This window comes from Dicentrarchus labrax, unplaced genomic scaffold (genome assembly GCF_905237075.1).
Source record: "Dicentrarchus labrax unplaced genomic scaffold, dlabrax2021, whole genome shotgun sequence".
Classification (NCBI taxonomy): Eukaryota; Metazoa; Chordata; class Actinopteri; family Moronidae; genus Dicentrarchus; species Dicentrarchus labrax.
In genome coordinates, this window is record NW_026136707.1 from 1,586,380 (window position 1) to 1,614,075 (window position 27,696).

A 27,696-nucleotide genomic window follows, 5' to 3' on the forward strand; every position below is an offset into this window, starting at 1 on the left:
AAAACACATCCCATCATGGTTAAATTGGGCCATAAGAAACAGCCTTATTCAAGGAGGATATGTCAAAACATGGGCTAGTAAAGCTCAAACACTTTCCATTTGTAGATACAAAAAAAGAGTGTTGTAATTTGGGTGAACTCAGCCTTTAACACAATACAGTTTTATTTGTCATGCAGATCACAATTGAACTATCTTTACTCCTCAGTGTGTTGAGAGACATCTGGAAACAATTACAATAAAATATGGTTTGATTTATTTTCTGGGCATGGGTTTAAAATCTGTGTCTGTGCTTCTGCCACTGAGAAGATTGACATGTGAACTTCTCCACTGGATGCATGTTTGTGTGTGTGTATAAAGGAGACAGCCCTTGTTTGCGTGTGTGTATGTTCCTGATAACTGTAGAAGAATAGATGTGCCAAACCAATTGAAAAGAGGATTTATATTTAATGACTCCTTGTGCTAATGCATGCCTAACTCCAGACAGAAAATATGAATAGATTGAGAGTAAACAGCAAGCTTGCAGAGGAAGATAGAGACACCTCTTTGTTCTCGAGTACAAACTTTAGGAATTGATTGACTTGTGCAACAGGCTGGTTATACCCCTGAAGAATCTCAAGAATTGTCTTTGAGTAAACCTCAGTTTAAAAAAAAAAAAGGCTTCTGATGATATAGAGCCTGGCCAGCAATTTAAGTGTGTTGTGAGGGCATCACTAGAGGAAGGGCCATAGGGTCAATATTAGAATTCATCCTTTTAAAACCATGAATATCCAGTGGCATGTTTTCTGCTTCCAAACATCCTACAATACAGTTTTGCTGCTCAGGAAGACCATAGCTTGTATCAGAAGGGGAAATGAGTCTAACCATGCTAGCAGCCTTGTACATACAGTGGTACTTTGAGGTAAATGCCAGCATTGGAACATGTTCACAATGGCAGTTTGTTTCATTTTGGAAAAAAGTGGCGGCAGACAAAGCGACATTGCTACTTCCATATCGCTAGCATGGTTAAAAATGTTTCTAATTATTCTGTTTAATATTTATCCCCATGGAGGCTTGGTTTTTGCATAGTCATTGCTGGAAGCTGACTCATTTGTTCCTTTTTTCTTTGTCATGTCTATGACTCATTTTATTGCACACGTTTTACCCAGAATACTTTGATTCAGCTCTGTTTTTCAGCTTTTGCGGGAACACTGCCAGCTGCACTTTCACTGCCAGCTGTGCTCACTGAGTCTGTGTCACAGGTTTTCCTCAGTTTTTTTTTTTTTATTAGTCATGATTTCCTGGAAGTCTGTTATGCTGTCCTTTAGGGCCTATAGTAAGTTGGTAGATGTTTGCCCCTCTGAATATTTTGTGTGGTTTTAACTCATTTATCTTAGTCAAACAGACTTTTCTTTTCATTGCATTGTCAGTTCATTGTCTTTTAAAGGACCAACAAGTTTATTCCTGTTCTTTTACATCCAGAAATTGGTGTTTTTCCTGCCATATCAACAAGGCTCTCTCATGGCAAGGACAACAAATGATTTAACTTGACTATTCTATTGCAATATCTATAAATCTATATTATTTATACAGGTTATTAAAAATAAAAACATATGAAATGATATTTTCATTTCTGGTTGAACTTATATATTCATGGTCGTTGCTATTTGCAGTGATAGTGATATACAGTGCACAAGCCCAAAGAGGTGTCACCACATCCTTAAAACACATTTTCATGCACAATAAGGGCACCAGCAGAGTGTGTGCAGAGAGGAAGGCCAGTAGACGGGTAGGCAGCCCAGCCAATAATTTCATTAAGGCCGAAATGCTTCGATTGGCTTATCACAGGTCTGCGACAACCACAGATAATGGATTTTTTTTTTTTTTTATTCCCAGAGCATTGATTTATTGATTGCTGTCAGGATGCAAAGAGAATTTCAGCAAATGTAGCCAATGTTAAAAAAGTGTCCTCCGTGTTGACATGGAACACCATCTGTGTCCACTTTGCTCTGTGAAAAAATGTGAGTATAAAGCTGAATCTCAAAAGGTGGTTCTGAAGTGTTTTAAGAAAATGTACACAGTGTGAAAATCCATCCTTCCTGACAACCTTAATTGGCATGCATGTATGTGATAATTAAGAGGGATAGCAGCAGACTCTTCAGACGGGCATAAATTGACATTTCAGCCATAAAATATCAATCTAAGAGGGCTGCTTTTCCTTTTCAAGTCCTATCATACAGCCTACCAGCTGGGGTTACATCATCTCTAATTATTGGAGCAGAGAGGTTTGACACCCATGTTACCCTAGTTCTGATTGGTGGAGTTGATTGCTCGCTCTAGACTCATAAAATGCCATTAATCAGGGAGGAGGAGGCTACAACAGAACGGCTGATACAACATGAGAGCTGCCAAATATGCTGGAATCAGGCTGAGTTTAAGTAATGACCAGCAGAGACTGGACTCATGACTCAGATGATGTCAGTGGATTTTAAATATCGAATAGATTGTATATCCTTTTAAATATTCTTGTCAATCCACAGAAAATTGGCCAGCAGATGGTGATGAAACATGCTCGTCTTGACGGGTACCTCCAACTGAGTGTCAACCATTTTGTGATCTGGTGTGTGCAGATTTCCCGCATGCACCTTATCATTTTAACAACTTTCTCCATCATTTTCTGAGATCTCTTAAAAAAGGAATAAGAAGGAAGAGTCTATTTAAGACCTATAAAGCTTAGTGAAAATAAATTTGGCATGTTATTGATAAAAAAAGGTTCTTTTTATTTATAAATCTTCATCTTCCCTATGAAACATCAGACCTTTATTTAATCCTTGATTTAGCCCTTTAAACATAGACAAACAAAGGGATATTGTACCATAAACATGATTTAGATAAATGTGTTTACTATTAATTTGAAAAGGTCAGTTTGAGGTGCTATTAGAGTTGGGATTTTAAATCAGTATTCAAGTAACTAATAGATTTACCTTAGGTATGTAAAAAAGTAATATAAAAAATGATGGATCATAATTGATTTATGGTTTTTGAATAGGTTTACTGCATCGATCAATTTGTTTTTAAAAGGGAACCCCTTCCCCCCCTAAAACTGACAAGTTTTACCTTAATTTGTAAAAGTAATTAAGGCCTTTGTAAGACACTTGTTTCGCGATGGCTTTAATGGGTTATCTGATTTAAAGGGCTTCAGTTCCATGGTACTTTCAAATAAACACAATAAATCGTTTCTTTATACTTATATTTTATTAATTTTCACCGCACATGTTCAGGGAAACACATGTCAATATGGATTTGTTACATGAATATCTATTACACTATAGATATTTGTTTTTTTAAAAATACATGTTATGAGATGGCATTAGAGTGGCATGGCACCAATATAAATCTCTTTTTTTAATAATAGAGTTTGGCATGTTACTTTTAAAATTAGATATATCAAGACACATAATCATGGGCACACATCATGTACAGTACTTGACACTCAAAACCCCAGAGCAAACAAAACAGCGACCCGCTTCACTCGACATCGATTTGTTCACAGCAGATAGCGTGATCTACTAAAATGGTTTCCTGAAGGCAAATCAAGAGCTTGCTTTGAAGGAGATTAGCCTTTATCGGACTGGCTGACGATGATGGATGTGAGTGAATGATAACTGAATTCCGATAAAGCAGCCGTGTATATATCCGTATCAAAGCAAGGACTTGAACACAGAGGAAATGTTGGTAAATGCTATAAATCTTAATTCCACACATTAGCTTGAAAAGTGTGGATATAAAAGCAAAGCCTTGTTGAGTTGAGGATGATGACTGAGTAAAGTGCTGAATGATGGAGGCCTGATTCCACCTGCCTACTCCTCATCATGAAGAGGGGGAAATGCAATCAGGTCTGCACAGCAACACCTGTCTGACCATGTTTAACAATCTGTGACACAAGGTCCTTTCTCTTGCTGAGAACACAAACCCTCAGTCCCAAATCCACACTATAACACCAACCTATTCTGTGTGCAATGACAAAAATACACCATGACCAGAAAATTGGAGCGTAGTGCTGAGCACAGAACTAGTGTCCCACAGCACAAAACTGAGATGGAGGAGCTATTAACAGGTGAAAAAAGTAAAAAATAAATAAATTAAATAAAAATTTAAAGATAAAACAGAATAACAATTGTTGTTGATATTGAGATGGCTCCTATTTCTCCTTGGTAGTTGTGGCACATATTCTCGAAAGGCTTCTCCTTGATCTACTGTGGCTTGGATTGTACCTCATTTGTACAATGTCACTTTAGACAAAACATTAGTAGTAGTTTCAATGTCCAAGTACATTCTTGTGCAGTCAGGAGAAGTATTGTGAGTACATTTAATGACATAATGGACTCATTTATAGTTTTCCTTTTCGAGAGACTCTCTATTTTTCCTCCTGTAATTTCATTGAAATATAATACTTTCAGCTCCACTTTCACTGCATCTGATGGCTGTATTTACTACTAACTCTGTAGATTATGAATTGGATAAAACTCCTTTATTCCGCTGGACCAGCAATTAAAATACTGCTCACTGCATCAAATATTTAACACATTTTGAAAAGGACCATTCTATGGTTATTCAACACATCTGGATATTCCCATTATGTTCGCATTATTAAATAAAGATTTAAATTACTTCATTTTACTAAGCAGAGGGTTTTAACACTTACTTTATGGTATTAGTACAAGCCATCATACTACATACAGAACAATGTTAATTGCCTTCTACAGAGACCCATCAGACTTTCCCAAAAAAAACGCCTCACAAGAGAAAGTCTGTCACCTCTATTCTTAGTGTTTAGGCAACTAAAAGTACTTTGCTGAGGCTTAGGAAATGTCACAGTCTTGGTTGGAGATGGGACCTGAATAATGAACTCCCATCTCAAAGTCACATGCTTTGGTACGCCATCCACCAACCACCCACTGCAACGTATTAGCTTATAGATATCAGCCATATGACAGCAAAAGGTCACTTATTAGAAAAACTTCAACATACAGTGGGTGACCAATTCTGTCATTTGTTATGTTGAAAAAGTCTCTACATGTGTATATAGTATGGACTTGGGACACAGTGAAGAAGCTTACGATGCCAGATTTCATTTGCCTAATTAGCATTGGATAGCACTGGCCTCTCCTCTCATAGTGAGTCAAATCACAACGACACATACACAGCAGTTATGGTTACAATATAAAGGAGGTTATACAGGAAGATGCCTTGAGCATGTCTGAGTATGTTGTTGAGTTATTTTCCTGCCAAAAGTCTCTGGCAGCATGGACTTTGTTAACAGCCTCTACTAAATGTTTACCAGCACTTGGCTGGTGGCTGGTGATAATTTCCCACCCTGGTGGCGACACAGAGACACAAAGAAGCTTAATATGCATGTCAGACCTGCAGTAGGTTTGTGTTTGTGGGTTTAGTCGTAGAGATGTTGTACACGCTGTCAGGGTTTGTCCGAGACAAAATATTATGCGAGGTAAGGGCCGAGGGATTTTGCGAATTAACAGAAGAAGCAGCAATAAGCGCTGGGCGGATGAGGTGGCTCAACATAGCTTTGTTTTTTCTTTTTTTCCCTTTTTTTTTTGGCACAGTCAATAGCCCGCGTCAGTGCAATGCAGAAAGCAAGCAGATCCCTGAGCAGCAACGCACAACCGAGCTGGGTGAGAAATACGACACTACTTCACAGCTGAGGACATGCTGCCCTTTTCCCTGACGGTGTAAAATAAATTCTTTAATACGGTGCATGACGAGTCGGCTCCATTGTCTAATTAGCTATTAATGACATCTCTGCCACAGTGGAAGGCTCGGCACGGCCAGATTTATGTAACATTACTGAATGATAATTCTCAAAGCTCTGGAGAACATGCTAATCCGCTGCATAATTCATCACCGCACAAGCCTACTTCTTCAGTCAGCTGATCAGTATTCATAAGGTTTGGCATGAGTTTTTGGCTTTTCAGTGCTGTTGAACTGCAGCTACATTCACAACTCTAATTTCCATTTTACATTCAGCTTTTATCTGCTTTCTTAGTCTTAATAAATGTTGTGTTATTAGAGGAGATGTTAAAGGATGATGCTGCGGATGTAAGGTGATGTTGAAACCTAAAGCCGCTGCTCATGCTGCTGGTTGTGGTTGCTGCTGTACATCAGTGAAGCATCTTCATGGAATCTGTCAAGCCTTTTGTTTCACAGCATAGCGATACAGGTAAACAATAACCATTTTCTTGTCTATTTGCACTGATGTCCCTGGGGAGAGAGGCAAAGCAGTCAATGGTTACGTATGACATTCTAACTATGGCATAAAAACCCAAACAATCAAGACAAAGTTTCACATACGTAGGCAGCAATGGTAGAAATCAGCAACTGCAGAGCAGTAAAACACAGGACATACTTCACACGTCTAAGTACAAGCCTTTTTTTCTCCTGGCAAACTATAAAATGCAAGCTTAATATGCAGTTCAATTTAGCTTCATCTGCCCTTATGATGTATGTGTTTATTGAAATTGCTATAGCGAAACACCTTGTTCACATCTTTACGCATTGTTGGTTTGACAGAAATTGGATGTCATTTGCAGCATAGCTCAATAGCTCATCTTTACTCCGTTTTCTAAAACCTGATGGACACAATGACGCCTACATACCCAGAATTAGCAAAAAGGTAACTGCTGTTTGACATAACTTGCAACCACCATCTCTCCACACCTAATACAAAAGGTCCAGAATCTAAACTTTCACGTTGATTAATAGAGATTGATTTAATTATTCAGTGTTTTTTTATTAAGACTTTCTTGTAAGATTCTGAGTGTGGTTTGCTCCGTACTGTTAACATTAAGTAACTTTTTTCCAAAGGAGCTGTAGGCGATGTTGTGTTTTTCACATCCTGTAAGACCGAGTGGTTTGTTTCTGATGCTCTGGGGAGAAGGAAAGACGATGGTATGTAAAAGAAAAGCAACGGACAAAGCTGTGAACAAGGCGTAATAACGATGTCTGATACCATCTGATAAAAAGATGCAAGAAACTGCCTCGTCTGAGGAGGAGGTGCTGAGACACAGTGATGTTCGAGAATGAGCTCTTGCCCATCCGCCTACTTCCTGTCAAAAAGCTGACACTTCCTCCCAGCGATGTTGTTAGACTCAGCTGCACTAATTATAGCGCCAAGTCCAACCGAGTCTGCAGTATTCTGCCTCGACTGCAAAATTGTGCTTAGGAGTTTATGTCCCAGAAGTGTTAAGGCTTTTAAATCTCAATACCAGACATTTTTCTAAGTACTAATGAGCTATACCAATAAAGTTTAAGAAGATGAATGACTAGATGTAAGAGCGGTATTAAAGGTTTATATATTCACAAATAAGCACAATCAAGTCGATTTCAAAATAAGTAGAGAAATGGTAAAAAGAATTGGCCTGGTATTGGTGGTTTTTTTTGCCCCACTCATACGATATGTTTATCTTTATGTGTCAGAGAGGAAAGGTTCGCAAAGCACCTAATTACAGTTTAATCTAGATTTGACTTGCAAGACCTGTCAGTTCAAGGTCCTAGTTATTTTAGTCTGAATGTTAATGAATGTATTTTACAGTTCTGATCTTATTAAGGCAGCTGCAGCTGCAGATATATAGCTTTATGCAAAAAGTACAGAATTTAATCCTCCATTCAACTGACGTTTGAGTCTTTTTATGGGAAAAGGTGAATTTTCACTGTTCGACCCAACCATGTACTTCAGTGCTCTGTGAACCTAACCTCCTAACAGCGGCTCCTCGTCTTTGCTGTCATTGGGAGCCAGTAAGGATGAGGGGTTAGCATTAGTGTTAGCAGTAGTTAATGGAGCCACAGGGCAGCCACGGCGAGCAGGAGCGACGGCCCCAAGGTGGAGGCCAGGGAGGCGGCCAGGAGCCTGCCGTTGTTCACCAGCCTGAAAGAGATAACCTCCACCTTGAATCCATCCTCAGTGGCCATGCAGCGGAAGACGCCTTCCTTCAGGGGCGTGTCGACAGCGGGCCCCAGGACACAGAAGTCCCCGGAGAAGAGGCAGGGATAGTTCCTGACACAGTTGTCTTTCTCCCAGCGGTAGGTGGCGTGGAAGGAACGCACAGGGCAAGCAAGAAAGACAGAGGTGTTGGACTGCACAAAAACTTCTTTGGGGGAAGTTCGACGCTGCTTCAGAGCTGTAGGGATAAAGTAATGAAGAATTTTATACCAAAATTAACCCTTTCACAATGCAATTGTAAATGTTGATTATACTTCTCTCTGTGATCACCTTAAATAACTCCAAAGCGGGACAGCCCATATGTCGTTCATTATTTAATATTTGCTGCTCTAAATACCAGCAGCTTTTGTAGATTTTTGCTCAGTCTGATTACCACCCTGGCAAAGCAGGCAGCAACATCAAGCTTCCAGACCTTCAACGATCCGATGTCCCCATATTTATTGTTTATCAGTTGGTTTGAGGTTTTGGATTAACTGCAATTTCAATTGGCAATATGCAAAATCACAGCGTCAACAGAAATTATACAGGCTCTAAGTTGGGTCCTGCAATACCACCTTTCTTGTAGGTGCCCCCTTAGTGGGTAAATACAATCATAATCTTTGCAAGGGAAAAAATGTCGTAGAAAAAAAGTTGTAGTGAAAAGATAGACAGATGTGTGCTGTGATTTATTCTGAAACACAATGATTGGGTAAGTACTTGATTTAAAAGCATTCATTTATTCTGTCTAAGAGGACAAATATGTATTTTAGATTTGGGGGTGAACTGTCCCTTTTTTAAATAGTATTTTGTTTGCAAACCCACATGGATTGTTGTTTTGTTTTGTTTTTTTATTATAAAGTAGAATAATGTAGAGTAAAGATTTTAAAGCACATTGTGTGAAGCTTTGCAGTGTGCAGTGTGCTCTAAGATATCACTTAATGATGATCTTTGAGTATTACTTTCTGGGGGAAAGAAAGCTCAAAACTTGTTCTTGTATCCACGGGCAGGACAGGTGGCACCACTGACACAACTGGAAATAAATACAATGTTAAAATCAGATCACTTAAGGAGATAGCCGTCCCTTCAGAGGGGAGTAATTGTAGTGATTATTCAGGGTTATAACTAGGTTTCGAGCTTTGAAACAGGGCAAGCCATGATGTGAGAAAAAAATCTCTCCCTGCGGGTTTTTGGACTCTGTTCAATTATATGATAATCATCTTTTTACTGTAGCTGCTCAAAGGTTCCTATTTTGGTTTAATTAAGATACAGAGAGTGGGAGAGAGCAGATAAGGGCTTACCAGCAGCTTCCCCACAAACCGAGGAGTTTGAATGGTCCAGATTCTGAACGAGTGCCCTGTTGGAAAATAATAGAGAGGACAAATTAGCAGCATTAAATAGTTTCACAAATGGCTTATGAGCCACCACATCAACCTACTGTTACTTGCAAATTAAAACATGCAGAGACAAATCATTCAACAATGTCAGGGGGAAAGGAGAAAGGAGTCAGAGACTTATTACAGCACATGATTGATTTTTATATTATCTCTAAAAATTGGAACTGCACAAAAACCATTCAAGCCGAAGCAATTTAGTAACTGAGTGAAACGCAGTATTAGCTCAACATGCATTTTTGATGATTGTCATGTTTTTCCTTTGAACTGCAGTTTCTTCATAGTTAAAGCAAGTTCAATCACCTCAGGGCCAATGAGCATCAGTTAGGATACAAGTCGTTATTTCTTTAATTGCAGACGTATGCTTCAGATCGATTGATACTGACACAGTGTTTTAAAAATTGCTTATGAGTGCCCTCTCCTTTTATTGTCAGTTCGTGTAAGAACAGTCTCTGCAGCAGTGACATCATATCTGATCATACCCAGTCGTGACGTTGTATCCAGGCGGGATGGCGATGCACTTCCTCCTGGCTCTGTCCCAGCCGCAGTACGGATCCCGGGAAAGGATGCACTCCCTGCATGTGTCGCCATAGCGACCGCAGTCAGCCAGTGGCAGTCGCTGTATCTCCATCGCTGTACCAACATACAGGTGTCCCTAAGGAGGAAAAAATGCAATATATATAATGTATTTTCTGACTCGACAACAGCACCAGCATTACTGGAATACATCAGCCATTGTTATTCAAAACTGCAGACTTGACCAGTTTTACAAAAAAAATTAAATATAAAAATAATTACAAGGAGTCACTGTCTTTCCAATTTTGTATTCATTTTAGGGCAGCAGAGCCTCTGAAAGAGTTTTCAAACCAACCAAAATTCTCAATTAAAACCCATAAATGAGGAATTTCTATATGAATGACATGACTTGAAGATGTTTAATATTTTACAGAGGCTAGTATAGTTTCAAATGGAAGATTAAACAGCCCCATCCATCCAAGCATATCCATGTATGTATTCAGATACAGACAACATTTAGAAATTTGTGGAAATTCCATAATAAAAAAATTAATTAATAATAATAAAATTAATAGACACTTAATTATCATAAGAATTGCATAAAGAAAACACAAAAATGTTGTTTAATTCTAAATGATGCAGAGTAGATGATGTAGCAAACTCTCTGACCATCTTAAAACTATTCAGAGGCAGAACTGTTTCAAATTGAACTCTCTAACAATGAATTCTGCACAAATACTAATCACATTTCCTCCCTTCCCCTTTTCGACTCTGATTGAGTCTGTGGTTATTTTATGGCTACGATATCCAGCTACAGTATAATTAATTTTCCTTACATGTCTGAAGGGAGCCTGCAGCCTTTCTCAGCCCTGATTTATTATTTATGGTGAGAGCAGGAATGCAACTTAAATCACCCTCTAACACACAGTGTACCATTATTCTTCGTACCTTTTGGGAGTCGATGGCCATGTTTAGGACGGGGCCCTCATTGTGAAACAGCGAGTACTGAGATATGATGAAGACCCCCTCACTGGTGTGAAGAACTTTGAGAACTTTGCCTTGTTCTGTAGAAATAAAAACAGACATTGTAAATGGAGTGGAGGGACAGATCACAGGTCTGCATGCTTCTAAACATCTGAAAATTCAAAAATACAGAAAAAGACAAGAGCATCTTTAGTGTCGTATGTTAGAAATGTGTGTATTCTGGTTTTCTCTTTTTGCAGTCTTTGTTCTGCTGTCCAAAGTGTTTTATCAATACATGGACTTGACTTGGACAGCTTCCACTCTTAAGGGAGGCTGAAGGGCACAAAGACAAAATGGTAGATTAGAGCTGCAGAGATTCTTTGAACAGGCATTTGTGAAGCGGAGCTTCTCTGGAAAGAGAAATAGTGTAACTGTACTTGTTTAACCTCAATGGATGAATCCAAAACCACAGTACTGGCTACAGTAATACAGTAGAGGAAGTATATTATTCATAGCAGAGTGAAGTTCAGGTTAAGCTCTGTAGAATTCCTTGAATACATTCAGCAATGGAAATCAAGTATTGTATTGTATTCTGGGTCAATTATGGATAAATTACAGAACTGAAACGATGGAACATTTTATGTCCTAGAACTTTTGTCCTTGCCTCCGGCTGAGATCTTTTCCATTAAAACTGCAGATGAGTGCCATTTGACTTACCAGGTTGAATCATTTGTAACTACTGGCCATAACGTAACTCTATAGTATGAAGTCTGAATTAGATAACATGCAAATAACCCATGGCCCCAAAACCTCCATTCCTAACCCCCCTACTACTGCAGAAACTTGGCAGTTCAACATGGACCATAGAAGAGGACAAAAACACAACAATACTTATTTTCAGGTTATTGTACACTAATGAAAACATAATTTGAATATTATATTCAGTCCTGTGTGATCAGGAAGGGCAGTAAGGTCTTAACTGCTGATAGACACAGGGTGGATATTAAAAAATTAGGAATTCCTGCAATGAAATCCAAGCTTGCATTTGCTTCCTGTACCTGCTCCTAATACAGAAGCTAAGTGGAAAAAGTTAAGATAAAGAAGTTTGCTAATTTCATCGGATCTACTACAAGCTGAAACAATAGCATAGCTTCTGTTAGCGAGGTTAGCTTATTACTCTGCTTTTGGAGCTTGTGTGTTTGGCTGTTTGCAACATGTCACAGCACCACGTCTGTGTGAATATTTGATCCAACTATCAATTTGGTCTTCGTGAATTGGGTTCCCTGTTTTTAGAACAAAACACCCCGGCAGACTCAGAGGCCTGCTAGAATATAGTATACCTTTGTTTAATTTTGCACTGTTGGTCAATACTGCTGTCTCGCGTGCAGCTTGGTTTTGAAACTGGAGGAGGCATTATTCTTGCTGTGAGCAATCACTCTGTTTTGTGCAATAACCTATTACGCCACCAGACAGCTAAGTGCAGAATCACTCTCACAGACTGTGTACAGTCTAATGCTCTGCTCAATATTTCTTTATTACCTTGTACCTTTTTTGGTGCAAAGTGTAGGGATATTTCATTGGACTGAAAACCAATGAAAGTGTTCTTGTAGCTACTCTTACTATTTGCATTCCCTAACTCATTCCCTCCAGACGACAGCTCCTTCCTTTCCAAATAATGATTTCTGAATTTTGTCACGTCTAAGATTATTTTACCTTCCCCACTGTGAAAATATGATCAGAATGATACCTTTTTATCTTACATCTTAATTTCCTGAATGCTCCCTCCATGAGGCACTTTCTCATTTGCAATTAAGCAGGCAGGTTCTTGCTGTCACATTGACTTCTTTTGTCCTGAAACTGTCTTTTCTCTTTTTCATAAACTTCAAATCTTTTTTCTTCTCTCTGTAGTCAAATACAACATTCCCTATTGTATCCAGTTTATTCTCATATGATTCTTTAATCCTGTCTACACCTATTTTTAGCTGTTTTATCAAAACAGTGTATCAGCACAAAAACAGCAGTAAGACATTCTGAGGGGGAAAAGGGTGACAATGCTGAACTCATAAGGCATCTGCTGAGAGAATCTGTTTTTAGTTTTATTTATCAAGGGAGAGTTTGCTGAGTGCATATATTATTTTACAGTAAACACCTTCCTTACCACATTTTTACATCTATTCAGCCTTATTATATAAAAGCTTTGACTGTTGGACACAAGGCCATCGGCCAATACACACATTTTCCGTGCTGAGCTCAAGATTCATACGCTCCCTCTTTTACTAACAAGATCTGTTTCCTTTCTCTCTGAGGTGCAAGCTATACACATTAACACTGAGGTACAGTCTTTTACTTCCCTCACTCATATTTTTCCCAGTCAGGCGCCACCTTGGTCTGCCTCTCTCACCTTTAAGCTACGGGCACCTCGAATGTCACACTGTGTGAAAAGAAAATAGCTTCTGATCTCAAACATAAAGTCAACTTGAAACAAGTGTATGGCTCTGGCATTTCTTCCATCCCTGAGGGGAGCTTTCTGCTCTATCGCCCCCATGACTGACATGGTCCAAGCAGCTTTACTACTTCTGGTGGTCAATCTGTCAGTGAGTAACTGAAGGGAAAGAAATCTTTCACTACTGCTCGTTCTTTTGTTTCATTTCCAACAGTTGCCAGCCTCAGAGACTAACTGCTCCAGTTTTCCTCTGGTTCTCAAAGGTCTACAACCTTTCATGCCTCTTTTGCTGTTGTCTTTTTAAGTGACTCTTTAGGGCGCTACACAACATGCTCACAAGCAGTCATCTTTGGGCTGTTGAACTTCAGTGGCTGGCTGTAAATTTTGCAATGTGTCCAGCACTGTTGGTTCCATCTGGCACTTAGCAGAGCTAACTGACTTGCAGTTCAGCTTAGCGAATCAGTGATTTTACCCATTTAAGTTTCTCTTCTTTTCTTCTTCCACAAGCCAGACACCACAGGCTGAGACTTCAGATGTATTCGACAGATTCTTAAATTGTCTTCAGAGCATATTTTTTCAAAAATGTCTAAATAGACCTGTGGCATCATGGTAGCAGTTTGTTGTGTGTGTCCTTCCATGTTTTTTAAAATAACTTCACCATTCAGATGACCAAATAACCATTCAGATGGTTTTTGTTTTAATTATTTACTCATGGATCCACCTTGCTCTGCAAAGCCCACTATCCTGGAAATTAAGTTCATGATGAGCAAATCTGTTGCGCAGATTTTACCCCCAATGCAGGAAGGAAGTAGTGTGTCCTTAATTTAGCAAAGAGGACTGTAAGGGTGAGGATTAGATGGATGTCTAACACACCACAACCACCATTAACCAGGTGTTTTAGTTGCCTGTATACCCTAGCCTAATCTTATCGTTATTGTGATTTGCAGATATTCTAGTGACCAAAAACTCTTTAAAAATAAATTAATAAAAAGGCCCTATCCAGAGCCAGTGTTTGGTTTGTCCATTCTGGGCTACTGTTGAAACAATGGCGGTTCAACAGTGGGAGGAACCGACCATTATAAGGTAAGAAAATACAACAATTCCTTCCAAATATTCTCCTAAATGTTACACACTGGACCTGTAAGACACTAAAAGGGACTGAGACAGAGACTGGGAATAAGAAGACCCAATAGCAAAGACTTAAAATACCAACCATTAAGTGGGACTTCAAACTCCAGCTTGTTTGGAAGAGGACATTTATCAGAAAAAGGAGTCCCAAAACTAATATTGTGCAAAACAATTAATACTTTTTCTTGAGTGCCGTCTATAGAAATCAGGTCACAGTCAGTTAAAGAATCAAAAACTTTATTTCAGTTTGATTTAAAATTAACTAAATATGTTTTTTGAGGAAAAATTAAACTTGGACCCTGGGCAGTGCTCTGGCAGAACCACTGCACTACCTCGAGTCTATTATGAGTGTGACAGTGGCTTTGCAGCTGCTCGCAGTTAATATCCTTGTCTGCCATGTTTCCAAGATGACAGATATTGAAGCAGCTGGTTATTATATGCATAAATTCTTCTGAATTATTTGCTGGCTGATGATCAAAAGACAGAGAAATTCACTTTGTCAAATCCTGCAGCGTTCCGTCAGCCTGCTTCTTACAAGGGAAGTCCCACAGAGACTAGTTAGGCAGGTTTAAAACTCAGAGTGTACAGTAAGCTATTTAGATAATTAGGACTCTAAACTAAACTTGGCACCGCCCTGTCAGTTTCGTCTAGGTCAACATTATAAAGTGAATTCCTTTAGCCTCCAAATACATTTCTGTGCCACACTGTGACTAGAATAAACAAGATGTGTGCCTCAGCGGGTGGGGAGACTAGATGAGAGAAAATTAGATGAGTAATGTTCTCTACTTTCATAGCCGCCACCATCAAGGTGCCCTTGTGGATGGCACCCTACAGGCAAGCCGCCATACTTGGGTGTTGAGTGGCCAAAGAGTTTTTGAACCCACTCATAAATAAACCGCTTGATTATTTTACAAATTGAATCAAATACATTTTGAGGAGGCTTTTAAATGTAACCTTTTGGTATTTCAATTAATTTACAAATGGAATAAATATTTATTCCACTCTGAATTTTTAGACTGCAATATTTATGTAGTATACAAACATATATTACATACATATTGCAGTCTCCTTTTTCACAAACAATGAAATTACATATGAATAGCCTGGCAGGTCATCGGGCTAACGCAGAATGTTTTTTGGCTCGGGTCGGGCCTGATTTTCTGCTTTACTTTACTCTACTTGGGGCCTTACAGAGCAATGGTTACCTGCTCTAATATAAGAGTGGTAATGTGGAACCTTGGGAAAGAAAGGGAGTAGCCCTAGGCTGTCCTCCATATTAGGATTTCTATAAAGAAATATAATAATAAATACATTTTTAAGCACAGAAAAGATAATAAAGTATATATGTCTCTTGAAACTACATCTTTATATGAACAAGATCTACACGCTAGAAAGGGGAGGGTGAGGCAAATTGGTTGCAATCTGCAACCTCACACCTAGATGTCACTAAATCCTACACAATGGTCCTTCAACATTTACAGTTTCCATTTTGTAACCTCTTTAAACTTACAGACATATGTGTGCTCCTTTAAACATTAAATGGGGCCCAAGCGACAGAGCAGCAGCAGGAGCTCTTGCAAATATAATCAAGAGAAAGGAGACCTGATGAGAAAATAGCTGCTATAATCAGCACACAAATCAAGTAAATATACCTGGTTTAGATTTGTGAATATGTCACATACAGACCATCACATTACTCTGTGGATGGTCTGCTTTCCACAAATGAACGCACCAGAGTTAGTTTGGAAGCAGACATCTGCTTAACTTTTAAGGTGGACTCGATGTACTTGTTGTTTTGCCTGCAACCGAGTTTAAATGACAGTGTTCCTACGAGACCAAACAAGAAAAATGAACCAGATTTAATTTAGTGCACTAAATAGATTAGGTGTGAATTCAGGCATTAACTGGCCCTCAGCAAATATATTTATTGTTGGAACTCTCAGAGTGATATTTGCTCTTCAGACTAATATCAGCTATTGCTTTTTCTTGCACAAAGGGCTAACGGTGCGGTTTTTGTCTTTAAGCTCGTCTTTGTGAAAGATATTTATTGGAATTTCCATCACTAGGGAAGACTAATGTCTCAGGGCTACCCAAAATGCATCTGCTTCGATTTCACTGTCAGTGGTGCAGAGGTGGACCCTAGCTCGCCACATCTATTCTTGATTGGTTTAACTGCTCTAATGCAACTATTCATCAGGAAGAGCTGTCTGTCTGCCTCACTCACTAAAGATTGGATTATTTCAAGAATGCAGCCTCTCTCCATCATTTGTAGAGATACGTGAGCATGTTCGAAATTAATTATGCAGATTGACGAGCTTGACTTGTTACAAGCCTGTGTATATTTATTGCTGGTGCCCTAAAGTCAAGGTGATGCAATATTGAACAGGAGAAAAAAGGAATGCGATCAAACCAGAATTTAAAAAACATCAGAGGAATCCAGGCCTTGTACTAGAGCAGAAATATTCAGAGGTAATGGCCAACACATGTTCTTTCACGTGGCCACACATTGCCTGTTCTTGGAAATAGAAAAGAACAGGAAACATTCAGTCAGTGTGGAACAGCAGATCTCCAGGACAACCTGTTCTTCTGGCCTCAGATACAAGTGTGACTCAAACTGCTCTAGTTTCTTTTTAGGCCACCACAGAGACCCGTTGCTGTTCATAGCTCTCTATCCTTTCCCTCCCATTACTGACACAGTTAGTAAAGCCCTCAGTGAGAGGCCGTCATCCTGTCTTTTTTAACACTATATTGTTTTCTATAAGTTATTATTAGAATCAACCCAGAAATGCCTGATGAATGACAAGGACTTATCCAATGCAGGAGTGAGAAATTGTGCTGCAGTGGAGATGATGACACTCTCTCATCTTTCCGTGAACTTCAGCATGGTGAGACGCTCATACGCACATGAGCATATGACTTGTGATGGTTGCCATGGTAATCTCCCTGAGGCTCAAGGCAATTTTTGGAGTAACTGCTATGGGCAACAGCAGCTCCTCAGCATTGCTGCTTTGATCAAACAGAAACAGTCGTGTGATGGCCAGGAATCATTTGAATAGATTTTGACCCTGTGTCACTTCTGCACTTTCTACTATCCAGTGCTTGAATTAAGAATCTTTCAGCTTTATGCTTTATTTTTTTGGCACAGTATATGAGCACTAATGAAATGTCTTTTTTTTTTTTACTTGTCTATGTTGTGTGGCTGAACTGGTAGAACCTTGGGTTGTTTGGCTCACTTAGCCCGATAAAGTTCTGTTACTGTTCGTCTTTATCAGTTGCAGAGTAGGATTTTTCCCCCTCTTTTCACTCTTACTTCCAGAATGACCAACCAACAGAATCAAAGAGACATAAGCAAGAAAATATGTACAAAAATGGGTCCTGCTTTAAGGATTTTGTAACATCCTTGGTCTTATTTTATGCAGTTTTTGTCCTCATATCTTTTCACTCAGTTTAATTTCTTAGATCTGTGACTGAGACAACATTGCTTCAATGCAGTCCGTCGGGGTCAGACAGGTTGCAAAACAAGTCTCTCATTTAAAACAGCAACAATAAGTATTTCTTTTATTTTAACAATCAATGAATCAGATGACTATGTATTGTGAGAGCGGCTGTCATTGGGACGAACCTACAGAGAATTATCACCATTTCTGCAGTTCTGCAGAGCATGCTAGCCTCTTTGAAGCTCAGAGTTTTGATTTAACAGCAGATTCAACATTTGGTTCAGTCTCACCTCTCTCATCAACCCCATTTCCAGCAGCAGCAGGCAGATGTTTTAAGCAAAAAACCTGAATAAACCAGTTGCACACTACCTGCCCATCTCCAAACAGAGAATCTACTGTAGAGTTAAAGAGACTGATTTTTCTTGCCCAGACCTTTGGGACCATTGTTCTAGGGCCAGTTTTTTTGGTGGAGACTAATCCAGAGCTAAAAGAAGACATAAAAAAAGAAAAACACAACTCCGGTGGGACGTTGCTCTGTGTCTCCTGGGTGTGTTAATAGGCTATTGTTTGTTAAAAGTTTAGCTCAAGCAGCTTTTAGTATGTTACAGCTATGTCTCTCGACTTGTTTTTTGGAGCTTCTTGTCCTTCTGGTGGCCAGACAATAATTGATGCAGCTTTAAAATGGAGTCTTCCAAATCATGAACTTCCCAACGTCCCATATTCAATAATGAAACAAGGCATACCTTCCCACTGTTACTCTATATAACAAAATCAATGAAGTGGAGATATCATCTCCATTTAACACACACACACACACACACACACGTATGTACATGTACACACACCTGTTCCGAGGTAAAGGACGCTGTAGTGCTCATCGTTGACCGCTAGGACAATGTCTGCCACAGTGTGTGTGATTTGGTCATCTGTGGGCAGGTCGAGTGGAGCCACACCGACAGGCCGGATCACATCCTCAATTTCTGGGTGGTATCTGATCACCCCGAGGTTCTTGATGTTGTGACCTGCCGCTGTCGAGTTTTTGACACACTGAGAGGAGAAGTGATGTAATCAATTCAGAGCAGGCTTGGCTCTTGAATACACAAAATGCCTTTGGACAAAGAGCTCAAAATTGCTTTTCTTTTATTAACTCATGACTTTCAAAAATAGCACTTCAATCTTTTTCCCTCTGAAATAAAGGCTGACTCACACAATTGCTTCCAGTGTTGTTTTCCTGATCTGTGTGACAAAAAGAGAAAGAAAAAACCTTGTTCATTTTTCTTACCATCCCAGGGCGACCAGTTAATGGACTGCTGTAGCCCTTCAGTTTAGATGTGGAGAAAGCCTGGTCAATATCTTCGATGGAGTAAGCACAGATCACTGTTCTGCCCCTGAAAAAAGGCAGAGAGAAGGGTAATTACATCCACAATAAAAGTAGGGCAAGTCATTATAGGGACATGCAGGGAAACAGCTAGAAATTCTCAGCCAACCCAGGGCCCTTAAACAGTAAATATCTACGATCGTTGACTTGTTATGGGGCAGTGGACCCCTTAGAGTGAACAAATATCGCTTGTTACCAGTTGAATAGGTCTAAAATTTGTGACCAGTTAAATTAAAGAGGTTTTCTGTCTCATTTGCTAGTGGCAACCAACTAACTATCTAACCAGCCAAATGCTAATTTTTACTTAGTGTCCCCTGACAAGATGAGACACTGACCCCCAAGCCAGATACTAGGACTCCCCTTGTTTTGGTAGTAAGATTTCCTTTTTCTATGGGATCCAAGATATGTGTAGCCTAGCTTAATACAAAGACTGAGGCAAGTTGAAACTGCTAACCTATCTTTGTAAAAAGTGCAACAATATAGCTTAACAAGTACACATTATCTATTGGTTTACTGCAGTGGTTCCCAGCCGTTTACCCTAAGGCACCCCCTTTCTTTTCTATCATTGAGTAAACTGACCCCTGACTAAGTGACTTAATTTAAGACTATTATATCATATTCAGTGCATAAAAATAACAGTAGGGAACAACCAATACTGACACTGTACAATGATCACAAATAGTGAACGCAGAAACTGCAGAAAGTGTAAAGTAAGCAATTTGGATGTATTTTGATTGATACCAGATTATTTCCTGAGTTTGTTAAAAAAAACAACACTTGCAAATTCGTCATTGAAATTTAAACATTATTTCTCTTGGTAAACAATGAGAGACATTTTCTGGCAAACGTATTGCAGAAAATTCCACCAGTCTGTTTTGTACTTGTATTATCAGATGTATGACAATTATTAGGCAGATTCTTTTTCTAATGAAAAACTGCTGTTACAGTTAAATTAAATAGAAACTAACACTGATAAGACACTTTTTTTCAAAAATCTGATATAACGATGAAATGAATTTCTTGTGTGGGCGTGTATATTATGTGTCTGTTTATGTCAGGAGGTGCTGCTGGTATGTGGTGTGTACTGCTTTGTGGGTGGATGAGTGTCAGTTTCTTTGTTATCCTTTAGTTTGCATGCCTTATTTTGTTACCAGTTTGTTTCTTTAAATTATTTACATGTTATGTGCAGGGTTCGAATGTCATTTTTTTAACATTCAAAGCTTCTATTGAGGTTTTCAATTGAGATTCATCCTTATCAGTTGCCTGAATTTGGATATCTGCCAATACAGATGAATATCTTTAAAATGTGCATTCAGCCATCATGATGAGACTTTAAGACAACCAGACATTTACCATAATATCAATGCAGGCTCTAACCAACATGTCTGCTTCTTTCTGTACATCCATCTGTCTTTTACCTACGTTATGCTGTATTGTGTCAAAATCCGTGAGGACAGAGCAACCGAAAAAGACATAAATTGTTAAGTGTCTAATTAGGTTTCATCTGATGTTATTATTAAAATTAGCCTAGCAGCTACTGAGTTACTTTTGACAATTTATATGCTATTCTGGACTGCACATAGATGAACGTGCATCGACGTTGATGAGTTCTTTTGAACTAGTATGTAGTACGTTGTTTTTTATCTCCCTTTCGAACCAACATGAGTTGAATCAAGCAATCAGTATGTTGACTCCTCTGCTAGCCCCTGCAACCAACAGTGTGGCTACCCAAGCTTCTCCAACTACGTTCACAAAGACATTTATGAGTTACAAGCATAATTCTAGCTTCATGCAACACAACAAAGCATCTTTGTTTTTTCTTTGTTTTATATCCACAAATTCCTCAAAGAGCATAAAAAAAGGCCATTTACAGTGTAATTTCCCTTAAGCCAATTAAACTGTGGAAGTGTTTATGATATGTTCCAGCTCACCATGCGTTGGAAAAGAGGCCATACAAGACCCCGGCCCTCTTGTCCTGTGCTGTCAGCACCACCGCCTGTTTCATGTTGTTGTACTGCTGCTGAGTGTTTCCTGCACCGCACATCACCCGGGCCTTCATAAAGGTGGTCCATGAGTCTGCCAACAGGTTTTTGATGCCCCCTTCATCCCCCTGGAAATAACATAAAAGAACGGTGACAACAAAGTCATTAAAGGGCAGCCAAGTGGCTCTGATTGATTGATTGATTTAGATTTTTACTCTGTGTTCCCTGCCAAGATGTGACACCATGGACTCCCTGTCTCTCCTGTATAGGGACATTATAACATATGATATTCTGACCAACAACTGCTGCACCCAGAGAGATTGGTTTAAGATGTTTTTAATATAACTTTTATAACATAAATAGCTTTAAATAACTGGTAGCACAGAGGTAGCTAGCCTGGCGAGACTTTGGTCCAGGGTGCGTTAACCTTAGATCCTTATTGTGATGTGCCAGCTTTTCACACTTTCTTGACTCTGAGGATCCTGGTAATTCTTGGATGTTTTGTTGACTAACTTGCTACAATCAGACAGATGTATTTTTTCACTTTTTGACAGTTTCTCAGAGGCTAACAAATTCTACTCTAAACATGCTCGGACCTCTCTTAAAGAATAATAACAACATTTTTGGAAAGGCCATATGCTAATTTGTTGTCTTGTTGATACTTAGACGAGAGGATCAATACCAATTTCATGTTTGAATAACAAATAAATACAAAGCTACATCCAGTATAACAGAAAGCCTGGAAACTGTGTAGGTGAAAAATGCAAAAGACCCTTTCTGTAGCCAGTTTTTGGTTTGTCTGTTCTGGGTACTGTACAAACATGCCAGTTCATCTGTAGATATAAACAGCTTCTATATTCCTATATTCAGGTGATTATACACTAAATTAAACACATTTATGAATATTGTATTCAATCTCTGGCAATAAATCCTCCTAAATATTATACACTGGACCTTTAAATGAGGTGCTGGAGCTATAGACTATAACACTCAATGGAGAAAAGCATCGGAACACCTACCAGCAGCTCTAAAGCTCACTAATTGACATGTCAAAGCATAGAGATAAAAAGGAAATTGATGTAATTTAACACTCATTTAACCGAAATAAGATAAGAAGTGTATAATAAGATTTTGGAATATTCCTCTAATTAGCAGAGAAATTCCATCAATATCTGAAATTAATAATCATCACATTTAATTTTAAACCTTACTTTTCTGCTCTTTTCATTTCTCTTTTGATTTGGGTTTCTTTATCTGAGATCTGCCAGCAGGTGTTTTGCCTTTTGACAGCTGATTGGGAAACACCTGCTTTGACATCACGTATTGGGAAGTTAAGAAATACAACATGCTTACAGGAATCTACCCAGAGCAGTGCAGCACAACAGAACTTTTGTGAATCCTGCAATTTTAAAGTATGTGCAGATTTAGTGTATATGAAACAGAAATGGTTTATAAAATGTAAATTTGATAGTAGAAAATAAATTATAAATGACAGTATATCACTTTGTGTTATGTTCCATTCAGTTCATTTAATTAGGAATTCACTTAGAACCAGTGGTTTTCTTTCAAAAACACATATTCGCAAAAATCTCCTGGCCTCAGATACTGTACATGCAGTCTGACAAGGGGTTGCAAAAGTACAAAGAGAATTGGAACAAAGACCTGGATCCATACACATTTCCTCAAACACAGGCACATAAGTGGGACTCTTACCGTGCAGATTCGGCCAATGCGGGCCCTGTAAGGCTCCTCGTCCACACTGGCTGTCTTGTTAAGCTCACTGAAGAAGAAGTAGATTTCCTCCTTGAACTTTTGTGAAGATGGGATTATGGCTGCACCCGCAAACTGTGGATCTGGTGATGAGATTTAAACATGTTCACTGAGGTACAATTTACTTTCAAGATGTCTCATGGATCAAGCAATTTCATCTTCTACTGTCATGGTTTTTTTTAAGAATGTACTGCTAATATTAAACTGTATGTAAAATGAGGAAATTATGAGAATCCACAGGAGTGTAAATGGCTGCTTTCAGTGGATATGTGTCTGATTTGCATTTTACTGCTGTAAATAATTTGACCCACACCATGAACACAATGACAGCAAATACACCTACTTGTTATTTTTCCCATGGGAATGATAGTGGGTGATTTAGAGAGAGTACCACCCACCATCTCCATATTCATTAGTCTAAACCTTTACGGTTTCTGCACGACTCCCCTCCTCCTACTCACTCAGCAGCCAAATGTTCTCCGTCTTCAGGAGTTTCTGTGAGCCAAATGTACGCCGGATCATGCCGGGGTGACCTGCCACCGACGACATAGCAGAATACAGACTCCCATCTGAGACAGCGAGGGAAAAAAGGAGGGAGAGGAGAGAGAGTGAGCAGTGGGTAAAAAAATACGAGGTACAAGAAAGATTGGAGTGACACAGAAGGGGGATTGACTGAAGCTGAAGGAGAGGAAGATACAGAGACAGAACATTAAACACAGGGAGAGATAGTGAAAACAGAAAAAAAGGAGGCCCAGGAGGCCACAGACAGAATAAAAAAACAGGGGGGAGGGGAAAAGGAGAACAAGAGCAAAGAAGACATCAAGGCAGACTGCACGGATGAGCATCCACCAATCCCTATATTCTTATAACCCCACTTAGAGCGTTGTCTCCATAGCAATGCAGAGGGGAGGCATTTTAAATGGTGGCAGTAACATCTTAATTAGGACAGATCGTTATTAGAATGCTGCTCAACTCAACCAAAGGGCCGGCTTGTTGCTTCAACAATCGATCCCCATCTGGAGGAACATCCTGCTGTGCAAACTAACCTCTCACAAACAACCAATCTGCGTTAAATTCGTCCGTCCCTCATCATGTGCTGTGACTACCGGAAGATCGGTTTAATTCCAAACATCTCTGTTTAGTTAATGTGACCCTGCACTTCCCAATAATCACACAATTAAGAGTTTCATTGATGGATTACACCCTCTACTATTTGCCTTTTATTCTGTCCAATGGAGCTGGATTTGCAGACATAACACTTCATTAGCAGACCTGTATTTTCAGAGTATGTACGCTTTGACATTGTTGCCAGGTGTCAAAATGAACCAACTGTGGCTGCTTTGAATAAGGAGATATGTGATGCTGGGAGGAAAACAATAAAACCCTTGAAGAGATTGCCACTGGCAATGACAATGGTTGGTACAATGTAGGCTGCCAGACAGTCAGTGGTATGTGGATGTTGAACTTTGGCCAGATATTGAGTTTCCTGAGATATATATGTGTGTACCTCGACACTGGGGAGGTAATGGAAGTAAACACAACCTGCAGGGCATAGACATACATAACATGCATGGTGCTATTTTTAAGAATTTGTCAGCCTGATCAAAACCACTAGGACTTCAAAAACTTTTCTGGTCATCTGAGGACAAAAAATGTTTTGATTTTATTACATTTCATTCATAAAACAATTTGCCTGGTTAGTGACCATTGTCCAGCCTTTCTTTTCTCTGAAGCGTTCTGCCTGAATTCTTTTTGAATCTGTTTGTGCAGTCAGTTGTACAACTGCTCCATTTTAGCAAAGTTTTCCATTATTTTTTAGTGCACACTGGCAGATGGCTGAGTCCTGTGTGTGTGTGGCTCTCAGAGCAGTGTGATTCCCCCGGTGATGTTAGACTAATGACATATATGATCTGCACAGGAACAGAATCAGTACAACTCTCTGACTTTCCTTGGGACATGTTGACCTTGTGTTGTTGCTCTCCGTAAGGTTGCTATTTTTATTTATTTTTTTTTTTTTTTTACTGTTAGCGTTTTTTGTTTTTTTTTGGGGGGGGTAATAAGACAGGGTAGACAGGGAGTTTTTCCATATTTGAATTTAGATGTTGTATACTATATAGCCCTTTAAGGCAGATTTGAAAATGGGGGGGGGCAAATAAAATAAAACAATTGACTTTGCTATAAAATAAATACAACACTAAATAGTGTTTGTAAAGCAAGGCTCTAACACTGATAAGGACTCGCTCGGTAGTCTTTGCTTAAGTGAGGCTTCCTTTTATTGTAAGATTGATTCAAAAGCTACTCAACCTTTTCAATTCTGTTTGTAGTAACTCAGAATGATTTTCCTGTGGTTGATTTCTTTGAAGAATTGTGTGATGTACAAAATGAAAACAAATGCAATCTCGCCCAACTTTTACTTTGAAAGTGGCAGAGAGAAACCTTGAAAGATGTTTTACATTTCAGTAGAGGTTGAACGATAAAGGATTTTTAAAGGACGATAAAATAACCATAGGTATTTTTAACTTTTATGTATTCAATATGTATTGATAAATTTAGATAAATTTAAGTTGTATGGGGAAAATTATACTGCAATTGTTTCTGATGTTAAAATAAAACCTTTCAGATAAAGATAAGTTTCCTAGAGTTGGAAACAAATAGTCATCATCACAATAATCATCATAGCTTTATAATTTGCGAAAAATGCAAAAAGTGAATTATCCTTTTTATCACCACATTAGTCAGATTTTTTGGGGTTGTCATGCATGATGCCCTTCACTTCTGCAGCAGCCTGGTAAGACAATGGTCCATGCCGTTTAAACATGTTCTTTGTCGCTCTGAATTAAATCAAGAGTAAGAGAATATCCTTAAGTGTGATTTGGTGGATTACATTGTTGGAATATATGCTACTTATTTATGAGCGATGCGCTGTTCCTTGGCTCATGACAAGCCAGTTGCACGTCCTGTTACATTGTTTTATGCTGCTCTTACAAACCATTAGTGTTGATTTAATTTCAGGAATGGATAGTTATGTTGCTGGATTATCTGGAAGAGATAACACCAAACTGTTAAGTAAAATAACAGGTTTCTTTTCTGCTACACTTTCAATTTTGTCCCCAAGGGCATTTGGTGTCCTCCTTATCTGCCTGTCTTGTATCGTGGACAGATCGGCCAAACTGATTAAACAGTCGGCCTCTAATTTGCAGTAATAGTAGACAACATATTATATCTTGTTTAAGGTACAAATGTGCATATGTTTCAACATGATCTATTAACATGTACTAGCACATTTATCTTGCTGAGGATTGGTTCTCTACTGTAAGGTACTTTAGGCAAAAGCATCTACTCATTTGCATGTTATGAATAGACAGTGATAATAAGAGACAGATTGCTCCTGGGAACCCGGGACTCACAAGTGTCGCTCTGCTGCTCTCGACTCAAATGAGCAAAGTTAATATAAAGGGCTGAAGGTGGCTTTGTTCCAAAATAAGATATTTGAAAAAGTGACACCTTTGGAAAAGAAGGTGAGTATTTTGAAATGGTGACAGTACAAAACTTAACTGAGATTTCAATCTGGAAAAACAACTCCATTCTTTAATTTACCCCAATTACCTCATTCAAATAGGGGTTAACTTTGTTGAGTTTAGAGAACCTTGAGATTCCGTAATGTTCAGTTTTGCTCCTGACATCAGTAAACATTATGCATTTTCACAAACCACTAGTTTTCTTGACAGCCTCATTGTGATACTTGATGTTTAAATGCTGTGTTTTCTTCAGTGTGCTTTATTTTTGGTTGGTAAGGTAGAAAACAACCTCGCTAGCTAGCTGTTGTGGTTTGCTTGATCGCTGGCTTCTAGCCTTGTGGCAACATGTAAGGTAATTGCATCCTATCAGTTCTAAATTCAAAAGGGGACACCTATGATCAAATAAGCTTTAAATTACAAATCCTTCACATTTAACCACGCAGGACCCAATTTTCTTAACTAAATGCACCTGTAATCTGCCTCCAGATACAGATTATTTAGGTTAATCAGGTTCACCAGCAAAACAAAACTCAAGGTTTTATTCCTTTTCCTCCCACTGAATCATGAACTCTTGTAATTTTCTTTTTTGCTACCTGCAGGCAAGCTGATGGACCTCTGGGAAGGGTAAGGTGGTGAGATGTCAGAGGCCGATGCTATCTGTCCATTGCCCTGGACGTCAGTCAGCACAGTATCATTTACCTGCCGGGAAAAGGAGGAGAAAACCTTTGAGCCTGGAAGAAGTCTAGTATTTTAAACCCTGTTCTTTCCAGGCATGCATCATCATGCATTATACATTATACAGGCTACTATCCCAAGACCCAACACTCAGAGTAATCTTATGTCACTACACACAGTTTAAATCTCAGTTTATCCATGGGGACAGAGTTAAAACATCCTCCATGGTAATAAATAACAATTTTAAATCAATCTTGAGACTGTTTAGACTTGTGGAGCAGCTGCAAAAGGACTTAAAAGCGTTTCAAGGAATGTCTGAAGGAACTCTTACCAGCATCCAGCACCTGGGGCTTCCGGCGTTTGTACCACATACTATGATTGTGTCATTTACTTTCTGAATGACGGTGATGAAATTATCACACTCCAGCTGTGAGAGAAAGAGACAGTGAAAAAAGGGAACAAAAGCCGAAAATGAGGCAGAAGCGAGAGGGAGAGGGAGAAAAATACACAGATTATGAGAGGG

The 27,696-nt window shown here is 39.0% G+C and overlaps 1 protein-coding gene across 1 annotated transcript in view; it reads right to left on the minus strand.

Annotated features, from left to right (window-relative positions):
- Positions 1–3,212: 3,212 nt before the first annotated feature.
- The window catches only part of si:ch211-113g11.6 (uncharacterized protein LOC559008 homolog), a 38,180-nt gene continuing 13,696 nt past the window's right edge, over positions 3,213–27,696 (minus strand). Inside the window, exons 4-14 of the mRNA XM_051406580.1 lie at positions 27,505–27,600; positions 27,092–27,197; positions 23,442–23,549; positions 22,924–23,063; positions 21,160–21,338; positions 19,133–19,238; positions 18,696–18,897; positions 10,828–10,943; positions 9,846–10,018; positions 9,271–9,326; positions 3,213–8,171 (exon numbers count right to left, since the gene is read on the minus strand). Of these exons, the coding sequence (XP_051262540.1) occupies positions 7,825–8,171; positions 9,271–9,326; positions 9,846–10,018; positions 10,828–10,943; positions 18,696–18,897; positions 19,133–19,238; positions 21,160–21,338; positions 22,924–23,063; positions 23,442–23,549; positions 27,092–27,197; positions 27,505–27,600 (1,629 nt within the window). The 3' untranslated portion in view covers positions 3,213–7,824. The remainder of the gene's footprint in view (positions 8,172–9,270; positions 9,327–9,845; positions 10,019–10,827; positions 10,944–18,695; positions 18,898–19,132; positions 19,239–21,159; positions 21,339–22,923; positions 23,064–23,441; positions 23,550–27,091; positions 27,198–27,504; positions 27,601–27,696) is intronic.